This window comes from Quercus lobata, chromosome 4 (assembly GCF_001633185.2).
Source record: "Quercus lobata isolate SW786 chromosome 4, ValleyOak3.0 Primary Assembly, whole genome shotgun sequence".
Classification (NCBI taxonomy): Eukaryota; Viridiplantae; Streptophyta; class Magnoliopsida; order Fagales; family Fagaceae; genus Quercus; species Quercus lobata.
Window position 1 is genome coordinate 93,088,972 of NC_044907.1, and position 22,769 is coordinate 93,111,740.

Consider the following 22,769-nt stretch of genomic DNA (forward strand, 5'->3'; position numbering starts at 1 on the left):
GGCTTCACTTAATTTTGCTACCTTCTTTTACCACCATTGAATTGTCATAATCATGTTGAGCATCTGAACCCTCATAAGGACTGATGCTGCAACTTTTGTTGTGGAGAGCCATCATTTCTCTGATATCTTCAATGTCTTGCTCGTATACCATTCAAAATCCACATTTCTTAACCTCTAAGCATGGATTGTCGACAATTTGACTATACTTGTCGTAATCTTCAAATCTAATTTGACTATATTGCTCTAGCACTCTCATCAAAACATTCAGGGTGAAAATAGAGCAGCCAAAAGTGATGTGATCTAATCCGAGCAAACTTATAGCTAAAGATTGCAGATTCCTATGCACTTACATGTTTATTGACTTCAATATGGCAACGAAGAAAACATAATTCCATGGAGCAATTTTTTCTTGAATGAAGAAAGTGGCAAGAAAAAAGAACGCAACAGCCATTCCCATCCACTTGTTACACAAATGAGAAGGCACAACCCGTGCAATCACCATCGTCCCTACATTCTAAGGTTTAAACCATTTTGGAATTTTACTTCCAGGAATAACAATACTAAGGGTAGCCACAAAATGTATTTCGGGTTCCTTATAGATTCCCTACACATAAACAAATAATGATGTTTAGAGTTTAGCAAGATATAAATGTACAGAGAGAGAGAGAGAGAGAGAGAGAGAGAGAGAGAGAGAGAGAGAGAGAGAGAGAGACCTGAGTATCTCCTATTAGCATTCTAAAAAACTTGTCACTCCAGCCAATTTGAAGCAATTGAAGAGATAAAGAGGTGGCTGGCGTAATTTGTCTAATATTAATCTATTTGGTAATGTTTCCAATGAGTTACAATCTGCTGCACCAACAAGCGGAGTGCTGGATGGAAGCTGTGGCAATGAATGAAGCCTCATGCAATCATTCAAATCAATAGTCTTCAATTTAGATAATTGAATGATGCTTTCAGGAAGGCACTCAAAGGTATTTCCACTTAGATTTAAAGTATCTAAAGAGGATAAGCAATCTAAATCGCTAGGGATTGATTAAGATCGCAGTCTCTCAGATCCAATACCTTTAAATGGTCCAGATCTGGAGCCCAGACCAGGATAGAATTTAGGCTTTTGGAAAGCCGATTCCATTTTTCAGGTGATAGGCTTGAAAGGTTTAAGCTTAAAAAGTTCTTTGACTGTCTGTCAAGTTTCAAATTGCCAGCTACATTGAGATCTTCAAGCGACATGAAGCTAAAACTGCTGCCAGGAATATACACAAGTTTTTTGCAATCACTTAAATTCAATGAATTAAAGTTTATCAAATGTTTAATTGACGAGGGAAGTTTGTAATAGAAGTACCATCTAAGTGAAGAATCTGTAACCTTTCTATATTTCTCATAAATTCTGGAATTCTCTTAATTTTTGAACAACCCGAAAGAATAAGAATCTCAAGAGACTCCATTTCAATCTTGCTTAGAAGGAAATTAAGGTTTTTGCAACCTTTTAGATTAAGAAGAGTGAGCTTTTTATGAACTGTAATAGATGAGTGAACCTCAAGTAGATTTATACAACCTTCAAGCATCAATTTCTCAAGATTTGGGACTCCACTGAACTCAGGGGTTGCAATGAGATTTATGGAATCGTTTAATTTGATGGACTTCAAGTTGTCAAAATGCTGGTAGAAGCCGAAAAAAATGCAACAATTTAATTAATAAATAAATAAGAGAAAGTAGATTAGGTTCCACAAACTTTAAGAATTTTTTAGTATTTTTTTAAGAAAAAAAAATTGTATAGAAGTACTTAAATAACAATCTTACGGTCTTACCTTTATTCCTTCCCAAAGTAATTCAATTTTTCTCTTGCACATAAGAAGTTTAACAAGCTCATCTGGTTGGAAACTTGATGGCAAAGATTTTGAAGGATATTCACTCCAATCAAGATATCTTAAGTCATTAGAAAGGTGTTTGGGACCATGCAGAAAGGGAACACCATGAATTATAAGCAATTTAAGGTTGGGCATATTTGAAAAGGCTTCAAGATTCCATTGTGCCTCTTTGGATGTATGTTGGTTACCCAGTTCAAGGACAAGTCCTTCAATTGCTTCACATTCCTAATAATAAAGAAAAAGGGATCAATAAATCACAAGATATATGATTTTTAGAGTTGTTTAGATATTAACTTTGTCAAGATAAGGTATATGCTAAAGGTCTCTGAATGTTCTCTTACCTTATTTTTCTTCAACACATTGTGAATGTCTTTATATAGCCACAATTTTCTCCACTTTCAAGGTTCTTGACGAACTATGTCTTGACCCATTATTTGTAGTAACTCATGCATCCAAAATGTATTTTCATAATGTTTTAAGAGAGACTTTTCAATAAGAACCTTTAATCCAGTTTTAGGACAAAGACCAAGACAATCTAGTACTTCTACTACATAATCTTATTCCTTCATATTAAAGAAACATGCTATATGAAGAAATATTTCTTTCTCAGTTTGCCCAAGTCCATCAAAACTTATTTGAAGTATTTTCATAATATCTTTTTCAGGAAATTTTTTGAGCCTATCTAATACACTTTCCCATTCCACCTTTCTTCTATTGTACAAAAGAGAACCCAAAACATCAACAGCTAAAGGAAGGCCTTTAGCATAATTTACAAAATGCTTGGACATCTTTAGATAATCTTTGACAAGATGATCTTTATTAAAAGCCTTCAAACTAAAAAGGTGAAGAGCGTCATCATCATCCAATTTTCGATCCTCATATATTTTATGTCTTATCAACAAATGCTCTTCTCTTGTTGTTATGATAACTCTACTACCTTGACCAAACCAATTTGGCTCCCCAGCTAACTTTTCTAACTGTTTGAATTGATTTACATCATCAAGAACAAGAAGAACCCTTTTATGACATAAACTATTCTTGATCATAAGAACTCCATCATCAACATCTCTTATATTCACATTTTCCTCCATCAAAATATCACAAATAAGTTTTTGTTGTAATGGAAGTAAACCACATCTATCATATACTTCTTTAATATTAGTGATAAAACAACCACGTTCAAATTCACTAAAAACTTTCCAATAAACTTCTTTAACAAGAGTTGTCTAACCAATTCCTCCCATACTCCAAACCCCAATAATGCGAAAATCAGTTGATCCTGTAGCTAAAAGCGATATCAATTCCTTCACTTGAGAATCTACTTCCACTAAGTCTTTGGTATCTCTTGGAAATGCATAACTCAATTTATGTGATATCATTTTCACAATATCTTGGATAAATTCTGACTCAGGCCTACAAATAAGAAAGACAGTTAAGTAGTGTGACCATCCAATATATCCTCATCCTATAAGTAGATGCAATAATTTCTACAAAAGAATAATTTTTAAAATGATCATGTCAACCATTAAATTGTATGGAGATAGCACTGTCAAAGGACAAGTACACAAACAATGATTCTTCTATTGCTTTTGAAAGCTCAGGTGAAATAGGTTTTCCTTTCTCCAATTTTTTATCATCCCTGAAGGCAAAGACACCCTTCTGCTTCAAAGTAGCGAATAAATGGTCTGTAAAACTCTTGCGAGTATCCTTACCTCTAAAACTTAGAAAGACATGATATTTCCACTGATTTCTTGTATCCATGAAAGCCAATCAATCTAAGCTTACAAGTAAACCTTGAAAGTTGAATCACACAATACAGAATTAATGATACTGGTCAAAAATTTCATTCAGTTAGATTTGAAGGATTGAGTAGTGACAAGTGAAAACTTACAGATTATGGAGAAATGCAATGGTGTCCATGAAGCTCCTATCGTGTAATTGCTGGTTCAAGAGAAATGCGCCGCAGAGAGAGAGAGAGAGAGTCTTCCATTATTAGTCAACTCAAACTCGTTACAGTGTAGATCTAAAGTGTTTAAAGTATCTTTATAAATTGACCCAAATAAATAAATATATTAATTAAGTGCCACCTAACAGGGCTATTTAATTAATTAATTAAGAGTAGTTTTATTTTATTGAGCAAAAAAAAAAGTATTATTCTAATTTATATGAAAAAAATTTGTCGGCTAACTGCAGTGCCGGCTCTATATATAAAGTAACTGATGCGGTTGCTTAAAGTCCCAAGTAGAAAAAAGGCCCCCAAATTTTAATCATTAGGCTTTTAAAAAAAATATTATAATAGTATTAATTAAGTCTAAGGATTAGCCAATGAATAAAATAATATTTTTTTATCAAATGAAAAAAAAGAAAATAAAATGTTACGTCCACGTCATTTTTCACAACACTTTCAAAATAAATCCTAAGAGACAGGTTGTTATATGGTATTATTAATGATAAAAAATTAATTTCAGTGATGAGTTCAAATTAGAACCAATAACAAATTAACTCTTAAGATTTGTTATGAAAATATTATGAATATGGCACTTCTAAAAAAAAAAAAAAGAAGAGCAATACAAAAAAAAAAAAAATACAACATTTTTCACAAATTGAGTTGACAAACTTTTACTAGTTTTTATCTAAGTCTACCACTAACATTACTTTTTTACTTATCACTATCAAATTATCAATCTGTCACATTAATAGGTGTGAAAAGTTTTGTCAATTTTTTTGTCTATAGACTTTCAAAAAAAATCTACATGGTTCATGTTAATTAGTAGTAATTTTACATCTAAAATAAGATAGTTGAATTTAAATTTTAAAAAAATCATATTTAAATATATAAAAGGCCTTAATTTCAGTTTTTGCCTTAGGCCCCCAAATACATTAAGCTGCCACTGGCTAACTGGCTAAGGAATCTGAACGTGGGCTTATCTTGTCCTTTGTGTATTTTTTTAACTTATTTGGTCTCTTTTTTTTTTTTTTTTTGCTCTCCACTTATTTGGTCTCTTAAATTAAAGTATGCAATGATTTGCAATGTATGTATAGTATTATTCTAAATAAAATTGATATTTTGAAAGCAACAATAAATAAGGAGAGAGAGAATGTTAGTATTAATTAGGTAATATTATTAATAAGGTAAAAAGTAATAATATTTAATGATGTTTATTTTTTCAACCGTTAGATCTCTTAGAAATTTATAATGTAAAAAATATGTAACTTTACAAGAGTTACACCAAGTGTAACTTGAACCTATCTCTTATATATATATATATATATAAATGGTAAATCAACACACAAAAAAAAAAAAAAAAAAAATCTTCCCACTACCCTCACACTTCCCACTTCCCAGCCCCACTATCCCATGTTTCTAACCAAAAAAAGAAAAAGAAAAAAGAAAGGCTACCCATACAGTTCTTATAAAAATAAAACGTTTCAAGAAAGGAAGGATCCCAAAGAATTGATCCTTCTTTTAGTTGTTGAATCTCTCTTTGATTGATCAATGTGTGATATTCCAAATCCTCATTACTAATGGAATCAAAATGATCTCTAGATTGATTAGAAGATCCTTTCAATTGGCTTACTTGAATGAAACTAGATCTTGTGGAATCATATTGAATATTTGACAAAACATTTTGTACCTTGCTAAAAAACTGATCCTTGTTTACCAACCACACATTGTCTAACCAAATCCAATTCTCTCTCGATATTTTCCTCAAAAAATCTGATTCATGCGGATTCTTCCCCCAACTAAAGAATAGATCTTGGCAGAATTGCCACATATGAAATTGAGCAAAATTTTGCAAAGAAATAGCCCACTTGTTTCTCGAGAAGAGATAGGAAACATATGCTCAATATCATTTGATTGGATAGTTGATCCAGCTACTTGTTGTTTGAAGAAACCCTCAACCTCAATTGATATTTTTTCACAAAAAGCAAAGAGAGATAACCAATCCAGTTTTTCACCAAGATTTTGAATAGCCGTCTTGAATTCAAGTTGATTCTTTTTTGCCTTTTCTTGGGAGAAAGACGATCAAACAATTCCCAATCATGGGCCTTGTGGATCGGATCATCAATATAATATACAAAAAAGAAACTCTAGATATTTGATATCTTTCTCTTTGAATGAGATCTCAATTCTAACGACGATTTCATTATTAGATATCTTACAACTGGAATCCCTCTTTTTTTCGATCTAGTTCCTCCACCACCGCAAACCCCAGTTAAATTCAAGCATGATACACTTTTTAGTTATTGGGAGAGCCCAAGTACTCTCTTTCAGATCTAGGAAAAGGCTCTCAAAGATCTTTTTTCCTTTTGGAATATACAGGAGCGAAACAATCAACCTATTGATATTGGAAGAGCCAAAAGAGCCTTCCAATGTATCATTTCTAGGTCCAATGAAATTCATGGGTATAGGAAGAAGTCTTGTCAAATAGATATTTTTTCTTTTGACCATCTTTCTATTGTTAATACAATACATAAGAACCACTACTACAAATAGTACTACACCTCTGATCGTGAAATATCGATTGCTTGTTGAACTCTGTGAATTGCATGAAAGTAAGATACTCCAAATTCGAGAGTCTAAGAGTTTTATAAAACATTCTTGATGGAAAAAAATGTGAATGAAAGATCTCACCAAAAAAAAAAAAAAAAAAAAAAAAAAAAATCCATAAAAAATTAAAAAAAAAAAATAAAACTACTCATGTCACATATTTTTTTGCCAAACAGCCACGTCACATAAAATAAATAAAAAATAAAAAACTTCTTCTTTCATTTGTTCCTCTCTCTCTTTTCCAATGTTGTAAAGTGTATGAGAAAAAATTCTAATAACATTAGAATTCAAAAACTTCGAACTCACAATTTTCCTTCAAATTCTTCTTTATTATTTCATCCTAATTCTAACCAACATTATCTGTTTCCACATTTATTGTTTCATGTACTGAATTCTTCTCAATGGTTAGGCATTTTCCTGTCAAAATTGGTAAGCTTTTCACCAAAATTTTTATACTACTTTATCAATTTAATTATATTGTGTATTGTGCTTTCTCAACTACATATATTGTGAATTGGTAACTCTATGACCGTTTATGATATGTGAACTATATGAAAGATGTTATAGAAAATTTGGTTATAAATGAAAAATTATGACATTGAACCCTCATCGCACATGCGAAGTGCGTGTGATGAGGCTTATATATATATATATATTATGGCAATGTTGGGAACACATTAAGTTGCACAAATTGTCCCGTGGCTAGTTATGAGTGGTAAATCTGGGTTCAAGTGGATACATTTCTACTACTCATAACTTGATACATGGCAAATTATGGCAAAAATGGTACAAGATATTATGGGCAATGCTAGGAACACATGAAGTTGCACAAATTGTCATGTTGCTAGTTATGAGTGGTAAATCTGGGTTCAAGTGGATACATTTCCACTACTTACAACTTGATACATGGCAAATTATGGCAAAAATGGTATAACTTTATGTGTTCCTAGCGTTTTTCCCCATTATCTGATCACGTGGACTGACACGTTGGTTCCAGTTGCTAGCGCTAAGGCAAAGCTAAAGAAAATGCAAATGTGAGCAGAATGAAAGTTAAATGAGATCATTTATATAGTTTTTTTTTTTTTTTTTTTTTTACTTCACTTATCTAATTTAAACAAATGTATGCTTTTGTTTTGAAAAATAATTTATAAATTTTTTTCACATAAAATAAATAAATTGAGTAATTTCTTTTTAGTTAATAAATAGGGATTCGAACTCAAAATTAAGCATGATTTTGTCTATTTGTCTTCTTCTAAGAGTATTTTCTGTGAAGTTCATTGAACTTTTTTGTATAAGTTTATTATAAATGGTCCATTTTAATTGTAATAATTATATAAAATTTTTAATTATAAAATTTTAATATAAATCTAATTTTTATGAGTTCATTAATGAAGATCATTCTATTTAATTAACTCAAATAACATGATTTTAACTATTATTTAGTCAATAATTATTAGCATAGATTTCTAAAGGGCTAAAAAAATTTAGTTGTTGTGTTATATAAGAAAAGCATAAGTTAATCAAATAAGTGAATAAATTCAACCTTATTTGAAAAGAAAATGATAGATTTCTCAACTTTAGCTCAACATGATTGCACATCAAGTATCCATTAGTCAGGCTCTATATATTAATGCTACATAAACAAATAATGTTTTTGTACAATATTAATTTAGCATTTGATGAAAAGCTAAATCCTAAGCTTTTTTTTTTTTTTTTGACAAATGAAAAAGAAAAATGCCAAAACACTGCATTTTTTATTAATTAAAAGCCAAAAATATATTATTTGAATATAGGAAATTACAACACAATTTAGGAAAGTACAACCTACATAAATTGAAGACCTCGAGGTTGAGGATGTTAGAGAATGGAGACTCTTAACACCGCGCACATTGGTGTGATGATCGCTCTACAAGTACAAAGTTCATGTGGGGTGAGAGGGACAAGGCCTAGGGTTCAAGTTTTTAAAAGAGAACTACATACACATATACACTTAGATTAGGCTAAAGTAAAATTTTTATCTTGTATCAAAAAAGAGAATAGTGACTCTTGTTTCTATCAAACACCTAAATAGGTATTCCTGTCCTGATTCAAGATCTTAAATGCATAAATCAAGTTTTTCTAGTTGATTTTGTGCATTCTTGAGGGTGCCATCATATTTGCTGGTCTTGCAACCAAAAGAGAAATTGCAATGTAGCATTTTTCTTTGAAAATCCGATCCATCTTTTCCTTCTTCACCATATCATGCCAACTCCTTCCGGGTACACCTAGTTTGAAACCAATGACCAACAACTCATCCATAAATGTGCCATTCAGAAATAACAAAGACTGCAGAGCAGATACAACCATGAAAAAAAGAAGAAGCAATCTTCTGTTTTGGATGAAAGAGCAATTCATTAAAAAAAAACAGATGTACAATCAGTTCAAAATACAACCAAACAATACAACACCAATACAGAAACAATCTACATTGCACCATAAACGTTACAAAATTAAATTTGCAAATCTGTTAATTCAAGGAGAAAAGGACCATTAACTGCTACTATTCTGATGAACACGAAATACCCCACAAAGACAGCATATTCTCCTGTTTTGAATAGAATTGCAGTAACTGTTACATTCAACTTTGATCTTCACTTCCCACCTGATCATTTTGACCATAGCCTCTTCAAAAGGTAGTCTTCCTTGATGAATACTAGCATTCCTCTGAAGCCAAATATGACACACAGTAGACCCCAATGCCAATCTAGACACAACAGATTTCTAATCATAGAGCATAATCTCAGGCCAAAGGAACTTTGGATTTTATTCGGCACCTAGCTCATTATGGTTCACCTCATCCTCATTGAGATAGAAGAATTACAAAATAGGTATCAAGATTAGCACATCACTACAACATTCGGTCTTTTGTGGACAGTCTGTTGTGAACCCTTAGCCAGCCTATAAAGACATGCTTTGGAATTGCTTTGAGAAACCAGATGATCTTCACCATTCAACCTTGGGGCATTTCTACCTTATACAGTTCCATGCACCTGCAAAAGAATATTACATTGTTTTCTCATTAATCCAAATGCCTATATTTACTTCCAATCTCAACCAGACCAAGCTTACTCTGAATGTTAAACAAACAATCTTGGGACATATAACAAAGAAAGTGCCTCCAGCAATACGAAAGCTGTCTAGTAAAAGCTGCAAGTACCATCTAATTGCATCAGATTTTGTGGCAATCAGAAGCTACTATAACATAGTACAAAGCATTACATTCTGTACCATCAAAACAAAATGCAGTCTCTTGGCAAATGAAAAAGAAAAATGCCAAGAGACTGCATTTTAAAAAAAAAAAAAAAAAAATTTAAGGCAGAAATATATTATTTGAATATAGAGAATTACAACACAATTTAGGAAAGTACAACCTGCATAAGGATGTTAGAGAATGGAGACTCTTGTTTCTATCAAACACCTAAATAGGTATTCTTGTCTTCCTTCAAGATCTTGAATGCATAAAAGCAGAAGAAACATAACAAGTTTCATAGCAAAACCAAAAGCAGAAGAAAATAGGTCCTTTTTCTAAATAGATTCACACCCAAGCTGAGTGTATGTGTGTGTGTGTATATATTCTTTTTTTTTTTTTTTTTAAGTGAACTCAATAGAGAAAGCTCAATTGAATAAGCCAAAATTCAGTAAAAATAATTTAAAATCGAATATCTTCACGAGCACCTTGTAGGTAATTTGTCAAGAATATATTTGCATGAGTTAAGCATATCAATTCCAAATCTCACTTACATATATTGTTAGAATATGTAAAATAGAAGTTTTCAGAATTGAGACTGAGAAGGAAAGACAACAGAAGTAATATTTTCATGGTTCAGTTTGACAGCCACACTTATATTGGAAAACCCTTGACTAACTACATTTTTATTTTGTTAAATTTTATGTTAGAAAGAGTCCAACTAAGGGTATAAATAGGAATACTTTAGGTCCATTATGAAAATCTTAAAACCATAACAACAGCTAGTTGTATTGCAAAATCAAAGTATTCTACAAAAGCATGATCTACTCGATTTTAGACATAGCCAATTGTACTCTAACATATATGTCTTCATCTCATTACATCAAACAAAGAAATATGATCTATCAAATGAAATCCAATAAAAACAAAAAAGGGACAACAATGATTCATTCAAGCTTGAGACCAATAAAGAAAAGAAAAGGCGCACTCACCTTTCACGGACGATTGTTATGCCACTGCTTGCAACTACATCAGGAGCTGCTGACCGTGAGTGAGATAGGGAAGAATGAGAATCCACTGGTGAGTGCATTCTAACTACATTTCTTCATCTCATTACATCAAACACAGAAATATAATTCCATGAAACGAAATCCAAGAAAACGAAAATATACAGCAATGATGCATTCAGGTATGAAACCAAAAAAAAAAAAGAGAAGCACTCACCTATAACAGAAAGTTGTTTTGCCACTGCTTACAACTACTTCAGGAGCTGCTGACCGTGAGTGAGAGAGGGAAGAATGAGAAACTGCTAGTGAGTGCAAATATAGAGCAGCTGAGGCTAATATACTCAACAAAGCAAAGCCAATTGTTGATTTGCATTAACCTTCCACCAAAACTAATAGAAAGTTAATAAGAATTTCGTAAACAACAAAACCAAAAAATTTAAAAATTTAAAATAAAACAAGCAAGTGATACATATATATATATATATAAATATTTTACTTGCAATAAATTTCCCTGTACCTTATTATCAAAAAAATTCAAAACTACTTAACTAAAATTTGGCAGGGTAAGTTTGGGTGACATTGCAATATAGACTTTTGGAGACTTGTACCGCATTGCTTGATGTGGTGCATTTGGCATGAAAGGAATGCCAGAAGTTTTGAGGGATGTGAACGTTTTACGCTAGAGATTAAGTCTTTTTTCTTGCAAACTCTTCTTGAATGGAGTGTGGCTTCGTCTCATTTTTCTTGTTTTTCCCTTGTTTTACTTGATCATTGTAATTTTAGTTCCTAAGTTGTGCCCCCATGGTACATCCCCAGTGTACTCAGGTTGGCTTTATTTTTAATAATATTTTACGTTACTTATCAAAAAAAAAAAAAAACTTTTGCATTAACTATATTCCCCACACTCTGATGGGTAAACCATTTCGGAATTTCACTTCCAAGAATCACAATATTAACGTAACCATAGGGACCAAATATTATAGATTACTTGTGGATTTCCTAAAACCTAGAAACCATGATGTTTAGAATTGACATATATATATATATATAGAGAGAGAGAGAGAGAGAGAGAGAGAGACCTGATGCATTGTTTTCGGTTTTTTTGATAAGTAAAAATGGAATGTGAGAGACTTGATGAACTGTTAATAGCATTCTCAGCACATTAAACACCATGTCACTTAGACCAGCCAATTTGAAGCGATTGAATAAGTAAAGATGTGGTTTTAATCCATGTGAAAATGTTTCCAATGAAATAAAACCATCTGCTTCAACCCAATCAGTTGTTGATGGTAATTGTGGCAATGAACAAAGTCTTGTGCAATTGTGTAAATAAATTTCCAACAATTTAGATATTTGCACAATACTTTCAAGAAGGCAACTAAAGTGATTTTCACATGTAATGGGTTTTTTGATCATATAACACACTGTTAAATGGATACTCTGTCTTTTGATGAGATATTGATGGTTCTTTGATAGCTCAACCTAAAGCAATAGGGAATTCAAGAACAGATTTATATATAAGCAACTTATTTCTGACAAAATTCACTTGCAAAATATTCTAAGAACATCCCAAATATGCAAAACTTGTCATGTACAAAAGACATTGGTCCTTCTCACAACTTATAAAGCGGTAGATGCAGCACAAATAGAAACCTGGAGAAACAACAACCTAGAGTACCACTTCCTAATATGGCCATCCAGAAATTACCAGTTCAATGATTGTTTAAGATCTTTGATCTTCTGTTGTGTCATCTCCCCCCTCAAGAAATCAAAAACCTCTTCACTTAGAAGCTGAAAGACAACAGACTATGTTATTAACATATTCCACAACCAAATTAAATGAACAAGAATAGAACAAAAAACTTACTTACAAAGTCTGCTACCAAGGGCTCATTCTTACGAATCTCACCGAATCATATCTATCGTTGAAAGCAGAGAGTAAAAGGTTGTCACTAACTCTTTACATTTTACACCTCTTTTAGGGTTCCACAGGTTGCATAGAGTTGTTTTCAGGTTTTCCCAATAAATCTCTTATAAGTGAAAAGCTTAGCCAGCAGACTAAATTGACCCTTCTCTTTCAGTGCTTTGGGTTTTGTCTCCACCAATAGTATAGCAGTCCCTTCCACCTCCGATACCCTAAAAGTTCTCCACATATCCACTAGGTTGTCTTCCAAATCCTTATCATCCCCCCACCACTGTCACACTCCACTAGCTTCCATTTGAGAAGGGAATAAAAAACACTTGGCCAATCCAAGAGACTTTCAATCTTAATTTACAGTGATTACTTCCTCTCCCTGTCCATGATTTGAAATTTTAGTTCCATTGAAGGATTCAATTCATTAAGTCGTTTAGTAGCCCACTCTCCCAACCTCAAGCATTCATATTTTCTACAAGCATCAAAGACTTTTGTCAACATTGGAACAGTGAGTTCAAAAGGCATCCTCTTAATGAATTTCTCCAGCTCATTTATGTGCCCATACCGACTATAGAGTTCAATCATACACTCATAGTGCTCCAACCGAGGCATGACATAGTACTTATTGCTCATTGAATAAAAATACTGTGTTCCCAACTCAACTAGGCCTTCATATATACAAGCAAGCAAAATACCTTGAAATGTGACATGATCTGCTTTTACACCTTCCTCCTCCATCAACCCAAACAATTCAAGTATCACCCTACCTTTTCGGTTGTGAGAACATCCAAAAATTATGGAGTTCCAAAGAATTACATCCCGTGACGCTGACTCTAAAAAAACTACGAGAGCATACTCAAGACAACGACATTTTGAGTACATGTCTACTAAAGCTCCTCTGATCACAACATCCATCTCATAACCATTTCTAATCATAAATCCATGAATTTGTTTGCCATGCTCAAGAGAAAAAGTATTTGCACAAGCAGCCAAAAGGGTTCCAAACGTGAACTTGCTTGGTCTTGTCTCCCATTGCATCTCTGAAAATATTGTCATTGCTTGTTCACTAAGGCCGTGACGAGCATAGCTAGTCAATAAAGCATTCCAAGAAACACTATCCCTCCATTGACTTATTATTAGGTAAAACCAAACTCTGGCACTTCTTAAGTTACCACATTTACCATACATGTCAAGAAGGGCATTGCCAACAACGAGATTGGAAAGGAAACCATTTCGGTATATAAAACCGTGGACCTGTTTCCCCATTTCAACATCTAAAAGCCCAGCACACACATTTAATATTAACCCAATTGTGACATAGTCAATATCTTTAGTTGCATTGCGCAATAAAAATACCAAGTCCAGAGCCTCTTCCCATTGGAGGGAACGGGCATACCCTGCCAACATTGCATTCCAAGATATCACATTGCGTTCAGGCATCTGATCAAAAAGCTCCCTTGCCTCCCTAGTTTTCCCACTAATAGCATACCCTGACACAATTGAAGTCCAAGAAATTAAATCTTTTGAACTTAGTTGTTCAAACACCCTATGAGCATTCTCTAATTTCCCACACTTGATATACATATCCATGAGAGGACTTGAAACAACCTCATCATCTTCAAGACCTATTTTAATTGCAGCTCCATGAATTTGCTTCCCCTCCTTTAGTGCAGATATACTTGAGCAAGCAATAAGTGCATTAGAGAATGTAAAGTTGAAGGGCCTAACAGCAGTCTGGAACATCTTAAAAAACATAAAGACCGCCTTTGTTCCATCATCCATCTCAAGATACCGCCTCACAATCACATTCCAAGAAACAGCAGTTGGATTTTTAATCTCATCAAACATTCTTTGGCCATCTTTGATAACCTGGCATTTGCCATATACATCAACAAGTGAACTCTCCAAAATTACATTCCCAACAAACCCATATTTCACAATAAGCCCATGAACCTGTCTCGAAAGACAAAGTGCCAACGTTGCACCACAAGACCCAAGAACACTTGCAAAAGTGACCTCACTCGCATAAACTCCTGATCTATTCATGTCCGAAAACAATGACAAGGCTTTCTCAGGATACCCACCTTGTGTATACGACGTAATCATCACATTCCAAGACCCCCCATCTCTTTGAGGCATTTCCTCAAACAGCTCCCTTGCATCAACTAAACATCCACATTTACCATAAGTCTCAATCGCTCGGTTCAGGAGAAACACTGGTGGTGTAGGGGAGAAGGTGACCAGATGGGACTCGACCTTCCGAGCTTCAACAATGGCATGATTAGAAACACAAATTTGGAAGAGACTGGCATAAAGGGAATAAGGGAAAAGTACTGGAGCAGCAAAGAGAATGGAGACAGCTTTTTGGAGACGACCCGCTTTGAGGTGAGTGAAGATGGTGTTGGTTAAGGCTTTGGCGCTAGTAGGTTGAGTTTGGGGCTTGTGGGTTCGGCTGTAAAGAATGTGGTTGAGTATAGAGGCGGCACTCACACCCATGTAACAGTTGAAAGAAGAAGAAGAAAGAAGAATTGGCTGAAAATTCAAATACTAAATCATTATCTAGTGGGTTTGCGTGATCTGGTTAACAGGTACCCTTTTAAGAGTTTGCTCAGATAAGGGTTTACACCACCTGTGTAATCAAATAGAATTTCAACAGCTTTAGGGACATATAAGTACAAGTAATATAAACAAACATGCTGCTCATGTTTATATACAAGGATCTAGGGAAACAAAAATCATGATGTGGCCAACAATTTCATTTTAACCATTAGATAATCCTTTCACACAAAAACCAAAATTTTGATTTTCATCTCTTTGTGGGTGCATCTTGCACAAATTATCTAGAAATTCCTTAACCTAAGCCACCTTTCCATGTTCAAGAGAAAAAATTGGCCATGTAAGTAGTAATAAACTAATTAAAATCCAAAGCATCGATTCTTTTCTCTAATTCTTTTTCCTTATACAATATAAAGATGAAACATCAATAACCCACAAAATTATTAAGAAAACAAAGGAATTGAGAACAAGACAGAGATATTAGTCAAATGTTTTTGTTGCTCACACTGTTTCACAATACAGAAAAACTAGACAAAAACTCAAACATGTGTAAAATAACACTAAAATAATTTTTATGAGCTACTAAATCATTGAGGGATGAAAGAATGTCTAATGTTTGACCATGGATAAGGTGCTTATCATAACAAATGCTATCTTTAACTTTTCTCAACAACTAAATGAAACCCAAATGCAAGTATGAAAAGAAAAAAAAAAAATTTGTGCAAGTGACCATAACCACCAAAAAATATAGCTAATAATAGGGAAAATCTGACAGAAAAGGCCAATAGAAGATGATAGAACTCTATAAAAGAAAACAAACAAGTATGCACATAGCCTACAGAAATATGAAAATCTAATAAACAAATGAAGTTACATTATTAGAGGACTAAGTCTCAAAATCAAACAAAATGAGGAAAAAAACCCCACATAACAAAATAAGGAAAGCAATGGCTATAGGCAATCACCTAGCTTTTCTCATGCAACCTGTTTTGAGACTTGAATAGGGTTGATTGGTTGAGAGGTTGAAGTGTGAAAGAAGAGGCAAAAATAGCTGAGATGTTGTCCACCAGCCTTTAAGCTAACTTTTCATTAACAGATGCTAAAGAAACAATCTGTACAGCTTCTTGGTTGGAAATAACTTCCCATAGCTGAAAAGAAAAGAAATGAGCATCACATACAGCGTAAAGTAACTCTGTTATTCATAAGGCTAGATAAATATGCTCAAACTTATGCCATCACCATTATGATAGACTTCTCAAAACATGTTTACCTTATACTATGCAATAAAATTTTAAAAATCATCACAGAAAATGTTCTTGTTATTTATATTCATTCCACAATTTCTTTACACTAGATGATATTGTCTTATGGGATAGTGATTTCATTCAAGAACTTGCTTACTTCTCAAGAGCTCTGTATCTGACAACTGAATATTTTGTCATTCTAAAATACCTTCTCACAATAAGAATGGAAATTATAATGAGTTGTGAATAAGAGGGGGAAAAAAGCAAGCCATTGTGTGCTTAAGAGAAAGTTGGAAGGTCCTAGCCAAAAGAGAGGAAAAGAGAGAGTTGGAACCATCATCAAGAAAATACATACCCCATATGTTGCCAATATGACCAATTTATCTCTACTAGTTATGTTCCTTTATGTCACATCTGGCACAGAAATAACCCCAAATTCCTTCAGGCAGTAGTCACCCAAGGCTCTTGATAGTGCCTGAAGAACTCAATATCAGCTCATTCTTCTTTGCTTCCTTTGCCAATTTTTCAGCAATTTCCCTTCCAACATCATTCTTATAATTTCTCTTTTTCTTGATTGGTACACTTCTTGTAAGTCCATCAAGAAAGGCGGGAGAAATCACCGTCACCTCTACAGCCCAATTTTACCCACCCACAATTACATCAGCTGCTTTATAATAACTTTGTTAATTATTTGAAATTTTATCTAACATACAAAATATCCCAGAACTTGTAAATTTATGATTATAAAATCAAATTCTTTTCATTTTATCTCTCAGCTAAACCAAAATTTATTGTTTCAATAGAACTCATATATTTACACACTACGCAAATTTTCACTGCAACAACACACATGGGATGGAGGGACAATGTTATAATTAGAGGTAAAGCAAGCAAAGCAGGCACCACAATAGAAAGCCAAAGAAGTATAGTATAGAGATATCTAGCCATAGCTTTAGCTTTAGCTTTTGACCTCCTCTCAGTCTATTAGTTTAAATTGGGAGAGAAAAAGTCCTAGGATCTGGTGAGTAAAGAAGAATAAGAAGTGCAATGGTTTAAGGCGTGAGGGAATCTGTTTATTTGGGTAGTGGCATGCGAACTTATCACCTCAAATCATGAGAGAGAGAGAGAGAGAGAGAGAGAGAGAGAGAGAAATAGAGAGTGAAGGGAAAAGGGTAAGCAAAACCCAAGGAAAGTGTCTCCTAATGCAGGCCCAAGGCAGAACTCCTTTAGTGTTGGTGTCCCTGCTTTGTGTTGTTAGCTATTTTGCCTATTTCCTTGCCTTGGGAGGTTTCAGAAATTAATGCAACTCATTCTTTGCAGCTTATTATGAGAGACTCATTTCAGGATATGGAGGACAGCGAACCTAAGGCATTGAAGTTCATTCAGCAGAATGTTACTGAGATGCAGGGGATAGATGAACTCAGTTCAGTGGCATGTGAAATAGTCAGATTGATTTAAACAGTAACAGTTCCGATTTTTGGGGTTGATTCAGCCGATCTCATCAATGGATGGAATGTAAAAATTGCTGAAATGACAGGATTACAAGCTAGTGATGCTATGGGGAAGTCCCTGGCCAATGAAGTGGTTTATGAGGACTCATGCAGAACAGTTGAAAATCTTCTATTTAGAGCTTTGCAAGGTAAATCTTTTTTGCGTTAACAATGACATTCATTGAATTTGAGTTTACTATCTAACTCAAAAATCATTGTAAACTACATTGCATTTCATAACATCTGTATGACAGTATGACACAAATAGCTTCCTGATCCAACTTCTATGACTTGTGTTGGAATTCAATGCATGCAAAACCTCCTCATTAAATCAACTCCACAGTCGCACATTTTAAGTACATGGGGTGGTAAACTTGAATAAATTTGTCCATTCTATAGTGACTTGAGCCATCTTTTTTCTCAAATCATCGGTTCACACTCCTTTTAACCCTTTACATTGCTTTAAGCGCCAAAGAAGCACTACCAAATGACTCTTATATTTGTGGAAATTCTAATTCTTCATTGCCATGCCTAAGCCATCTAAAGAAACTTCCTCTGACTTTATTTTTAAATTCTGTTTATTGAATGCTTTGGGGCACAGAAGAAACTTTTTTCCTTTTTCTTTTTTGTGAACTATGAGTATCACTTTGAATTGTATTACTGTACAAAGTTGTACAAAGTTATTCAGGCTAAATATTTGCAGAGATATGAGGGGTGCCTTTGAGGCATTATCAGAAATTGATGAAATTGGTTTTCTTTATCAAAAGTGTCTAATTAACTAAAACTATAAATCTATAATTGATGGTGAAAGTGGAGTTCTTATATCAAATCTAATCTCAAACAAAACAACAATAGCACACAAAGTTTAGAGAAATAATATAAACCCATATCAGCGTTAATCCTATGTAGAGAGAGAACCTGAAGATTGTGGGTGGCGCCGCCGAGTTGGATTGGAAGAGAAGAAGCGCCGCTGATTTGAGGTGGTGGGTGTGCCGCCGAGTTGGATTGAAAATTTGTAATACTGTTTCTTCTCTCTTGTGGGTATGGTTTTGTTTAGCAGCTGTCTGTTTCTTGTGGTTGGATTGGAAGAGAAGAAGCTAGAGAGGCAGAGCGTGGAGCCGTGAGATACAGCGTCAAGCGTGCGTAGATGGTCTAATGTGTTTTTTTTTTTTATTTTTTATTTTTTTTTTGATAGAGTCTGATGTGTTATTTTCTTTTTGTAGTTTTTTTTTTTTTTTTTTATAAATAAAAATTTCATAAAAATATAACTTTTAACTCCTGACTTAGAAAATAAAATCATTTTTCTGTTAATTTTTAAATGACTTTATCCACTTATAAATTATAAAATAAAAAACAAAGTTTTTTTTTTCTACAAAATAAGACTACTAAAAAAAAAGCCTAGTATTCTCAAAAGAAAAATAATGAGTTAATCTTACATTAAAAAATGAGTGTGAATTGAAAGAGGTTTTTTTTTTTTTTTTTTGGTCAAAAGGAAATTATATTAAAACTAACTGGAAGAACAAGAACCAGGACAAAGCCTGTTACAGTAAGCACCCAAAGAGTCAGCCTCAATCAGAGGGATCAACTCTAGAGGGGGAAAAGAATGAACAGAAAAATCCAAAGATTGAGCCAGACCAAACTTAGCTAAATGATCCGCACATTTGTTAGCTTCCTGGAAAGTATGCTTAACATGAACCCGAGGGAATTGATCAATTAAGAGCTTGCAATCATCTAGCAGGGGAGAAATTACAGTATTGCAGTATGAAGAATTATTTAGAACATCCACCAGCGACTTTGCATCAAGTTCAATCACAACAGCACCAAAGTTCAATTGACGGCAAAGCTGGAGACCATCCCGGAGAGCCCAAATTTCAGCCACAAAGCTGTCAGCTCTTCCAATCTTCCTAGAAAAACCCATCACCCAATTGCCACGGTCATCCCTTATCAAACCACCACTAGTTGCATTACCTGCCGAGCCATTTGCTGCACCATCTGTATTGAGTTTAAACCAGCCCATATCTGGTTTTTCCCATCTGACTTGCTTAACCACCATATGCATATTACGATTTGGTTTTGCACCACAAAGCAGGAACTCAGTAGCTAATTTAGTTACCACCTTGTCAAGATTCGGATTGGGCCTTTTGTTGGAAAAACAAACATTGTTTCTCTGCTTCCATATCATCCATATCGCATAAGGGAAGAGAATGTTCCAAGGAAGACCAGCTGCATTCTGGGAGGACTTGAGGCTGGAATTAGAAATCAACCAATCTTTAGTGCCTTGGGAGAAGAAAGAAGGACACAGACAGTTAGTTCCAAGTTTAAGCGAAATCGGTTTAACCAGGTTACAATCCCGGAGCGCATGAGTTAAAGATTCAGCTTCAGATTGGCACATTGGCCAGGAAGTATCAATAAGGATTCCTTTTTTTGCTATAACCTCCTTGACTGCAATACTATTGTGCATGCATCTCCAAATGAACATCTGAATTCTAGGCAGAGTTTGGAGTTTCCAAATCCAAGATCCAGCAAAAGATTCTGCTTCCATAAGATTTGAGGCAATAAGATAAGCACTCCCCATGTCAAAACTCCCTTTTGGAGAATACTTTCGTGCCAACTTATCATTGTTCCTTGCTATAAGGGGGATCGGGGTTGCTTGGATTTCTTCTCTAATCCCTAAAGGGAGGTTGAAAGGGATCTTCGACCAATCCCATCTTCCCATAGATATCACATCTTTAAGCTTGAGGGTGGACGAGTCTAGAGGAAGGGGACCCTGAATGAGGGCTCTAATGGAGCCAAGATTAGACCAGCAATCAGCCCAAAAATTAAGGTTGCTCTCGTGCCCTGGGATCCACTTTAACCCTTTCTTGAAAGTATCCTCACCTATCTTCATACCTTTCCAAGTAGGGGAGCTTGGGAGATTAGCTTCATTCCTCGAGTTGATTCTCTGCCTCGTACAATATTTATATTTAAGAACCTTGACCCAAGAAGCATCATTCTCAGTGTGAAATCTCCAGTTAAGCTTGGCAAGGAGAGCTGTAATTCTGCCTTTAGCCGACTGCAATCCAAGACCTCCCAGCTTCTTCGGCTTAGTGACAGCATCCCAATTGACCCAATGCATTTTTCTAGCATGATCAGAAGATCCCCATAAAAAGTTCCTATTGACCCTATCAATGCCCTTGAGGATTTTGTTCGGGAGCGAAGCCTGCTGCATGACATAATTCGGAATGGAAGAGGAAGAGGCTTGGATGAGGACCAACCGGCCAGCCATGGATGAGGACCAGCCGGCCAGCCATGAAAGAGGTTTAAAGCATGTTTTGTATAACCAAGAGTTAGACCTTGTAGGGATATTGGGCTTGGGATTCATTATCTATTTTTGTTTTGGACCTGTGGCCCAATCTGAGGATGAAGGGGTGTCCGAGGAAGGGATATCTTTGCTAGAAGAGACTGTATTGATGAGTAAAGAGATTAGTCTTGGTCATAAAGGCTCAAGGGGTGGGACGGGGATAAGCACATCCTCGGCTAACCAATGCTGAGGTCTGAAGAAGTTGTCTGTTGTCCTGGGTAATGTTCTAGGAAGTTCTATTGATGCGGATAAGTGTTGCAGTGACATTAGACAGGGAGAAATCTTGAAAATATCTTAGGGGAAAGTTGCTGCCTCCGCATTAAATACACTACAGCTAACTTTCTAGTTGCATTAATGTGGAGGTAATGCCTGAACAGTGAATTTCAGCTTTACAGCTACCATATGAGGACTTATGAGAAGTACTAATGGGACAAGTATCAACACAAACCGTCTGGCATACACGTGGAAGGTGGAAATGGAAATGGGAGACAGTACAAAAGAAGGAGGAGACTATGAGATGAGGGATGAGAAAATTAAGGGAAAAACACTGTAGCAACTGAGAACCAAACTTGTAATTAAATTTAAGAACAATATATAAGAACGATTCTCCTCAGATCTTGCCGATGACGTTTTTCTTCATTATAACCCAGTTTATTTACATCTTCCTATCATCTAAACCTACTTTTGTGTTTGTCTAATTCATTGAAACCCAATTTTCCAACCCATTCTCTACAAATTTATTGTTTTGGGTTTTTTAGGCCTAGGTTCATTCATCTGTTGGGCTAGGGACTCAAATTTGGTCCTTATAGATCCTTTTAGATTTACATCACTGTAAGTTTTTTTAAAACCTTCTTTTCTCTCCCGTGTGTGTTAAAAAAATATTCAGTGTTATTAAAAAAAATAAGAAGAAGGTAGGATTGTGTGTGTTAAAAATATTTAATATTCTAAAAAAAAAGTGGGTTAATACCACATTAGAAAATGAGTGTGAGTTAAAGAAATTTTACATATAATATATTATATATTATAATATAATATATTGTATATGATACATTAGTGGCATGGAAAAAAAAAAGAAAAAAAAAAAGAGAAGTAATGTGGGCTTGTAGCTGAGCAGAAGAAACAAAAGAGAAGTAACGTGGTAATTAGAGTAGTAAGAGCATCCACATCAGTGGATGTATAATCTTGTATAATAGAACAAGACCCCATTTTTACACATTTTATCTCAAAAATGCTCTACATCAGTTCTTTTATAAATGTGTAAAAATGTGTATAATTATTCACTTGCTACAGTAACCGTGTATATTTACACGGTTACTGTGCTCTTCTATTTATTATTTTAATAATTTATTCTCTCTCATTGTCTCTGGGTCATACGCATCTCATAATTCTCACCTCACTCTCCATTTCTTCATCTGATCAAATCATCCTCCATTGCCGCCGATCATCTTTTACTTGCCGCCGATAAATCATCAAGCCACGCGATCGCCGATCATCAAACCACGCCGATCACCAACCATGCCGATCAAATCATCAAATGAAGGCCTCTCCAATCATCAAACCACGCCGATCAAATC

The 22,769-nt window shown here is 34.5% G+C and overlaps 2 protein-coding genes and 1 long non-coding RNA gene across 16 annotated transcripts; all 3 read right to left on the reverse strand.

Annotated features, from left to right (window-relative positions):
• Positions 1-514: 514 nt before the first annotated feature.
• On the reverse strand, positions 515-2,956 carry LOC115986182 (disease resistance protein RML1B-like). Its single transcript, XM_031109038.1, has 5 exons — positions 2,555-2,956; positions 1,806-2,090; positions 1,363-1,655; positions 1,063-1,273; positions 515-604 (listed from the first exon to the last, which is right to left on the reverse strand). The coding sequence occupies exons 1-5, from the start codon at positions 2,954-2,956 to the stop codon at positions 515-517; spliced, it is 1,281 nt and encodes a 426-aa protein (XP_030964898.1).
• A 236-nt stretch (positions 2,957-3,192) lies between these two features.
• On the reverse strand, positions 3,193-3,841 carry LOC115983619. The gene is made up of 3 exons (XR_004090126.1): positions 3,757-3,841; positions 3,578-3,658; positions 3,193-3,278 (listed from the first exon to the last, which is right to left on the reverse strand). It is a non-coding gene; the product is annotated as an uncharacterized LOC115983619 (long non-coding RNA).
• A 4,892-nt stretch (positions 3,842-8,733) lies between these two features.
• On the reverse strand, positions 8,734-18,991 carry LOC115986413 (pentatricopeptide repeat-containing protein At3g26540-like). 14 transcript variants are annotated; one of them, XM_031109418.1, is made up of 7 exons: positions 18,774-18,991; positions 16,087-16,269; positions 12,518-15,194; positions 12,359-12,441; positions 10,868-10,913; positions 10,636-10,734; positions 8,734-9,446 (listed from the first exon to the last, which is right to left on the reverse strand). In XM_031109418.1, the coding sequence occupies exon 3, from the start codon at positions 15,059-15,061 to the stop codon at positions 12,932-12,934; it is 2,130 nt and encodes a 709-aa protein (XP_030965278.1). In that variant the 5' UTR covers positions 15,062-15,194; positions 16,087-16,269; positions 18,774-18,991; the 3' UTR covers positions 8,734-9,446; positions 10,636-10,734; positions 10,868-10,913; positions 12,359-12,441; positions 12,518-12,931. The 14 variants fall into 14 exon arrangements, with proteins under 14 accessions (XP_030965278.1, XP_030965277.1, XP_030965275.1 ...); XM_031109417.1 differs by having other exon boundaries at positions 10,636-10,738; XM_031109415.1 differs by having other exon boundaries at positions 10,636-10,746.
• Between the last annotated feature and the right edge of the window lie 3,778 nt (positions 18,992-22,769).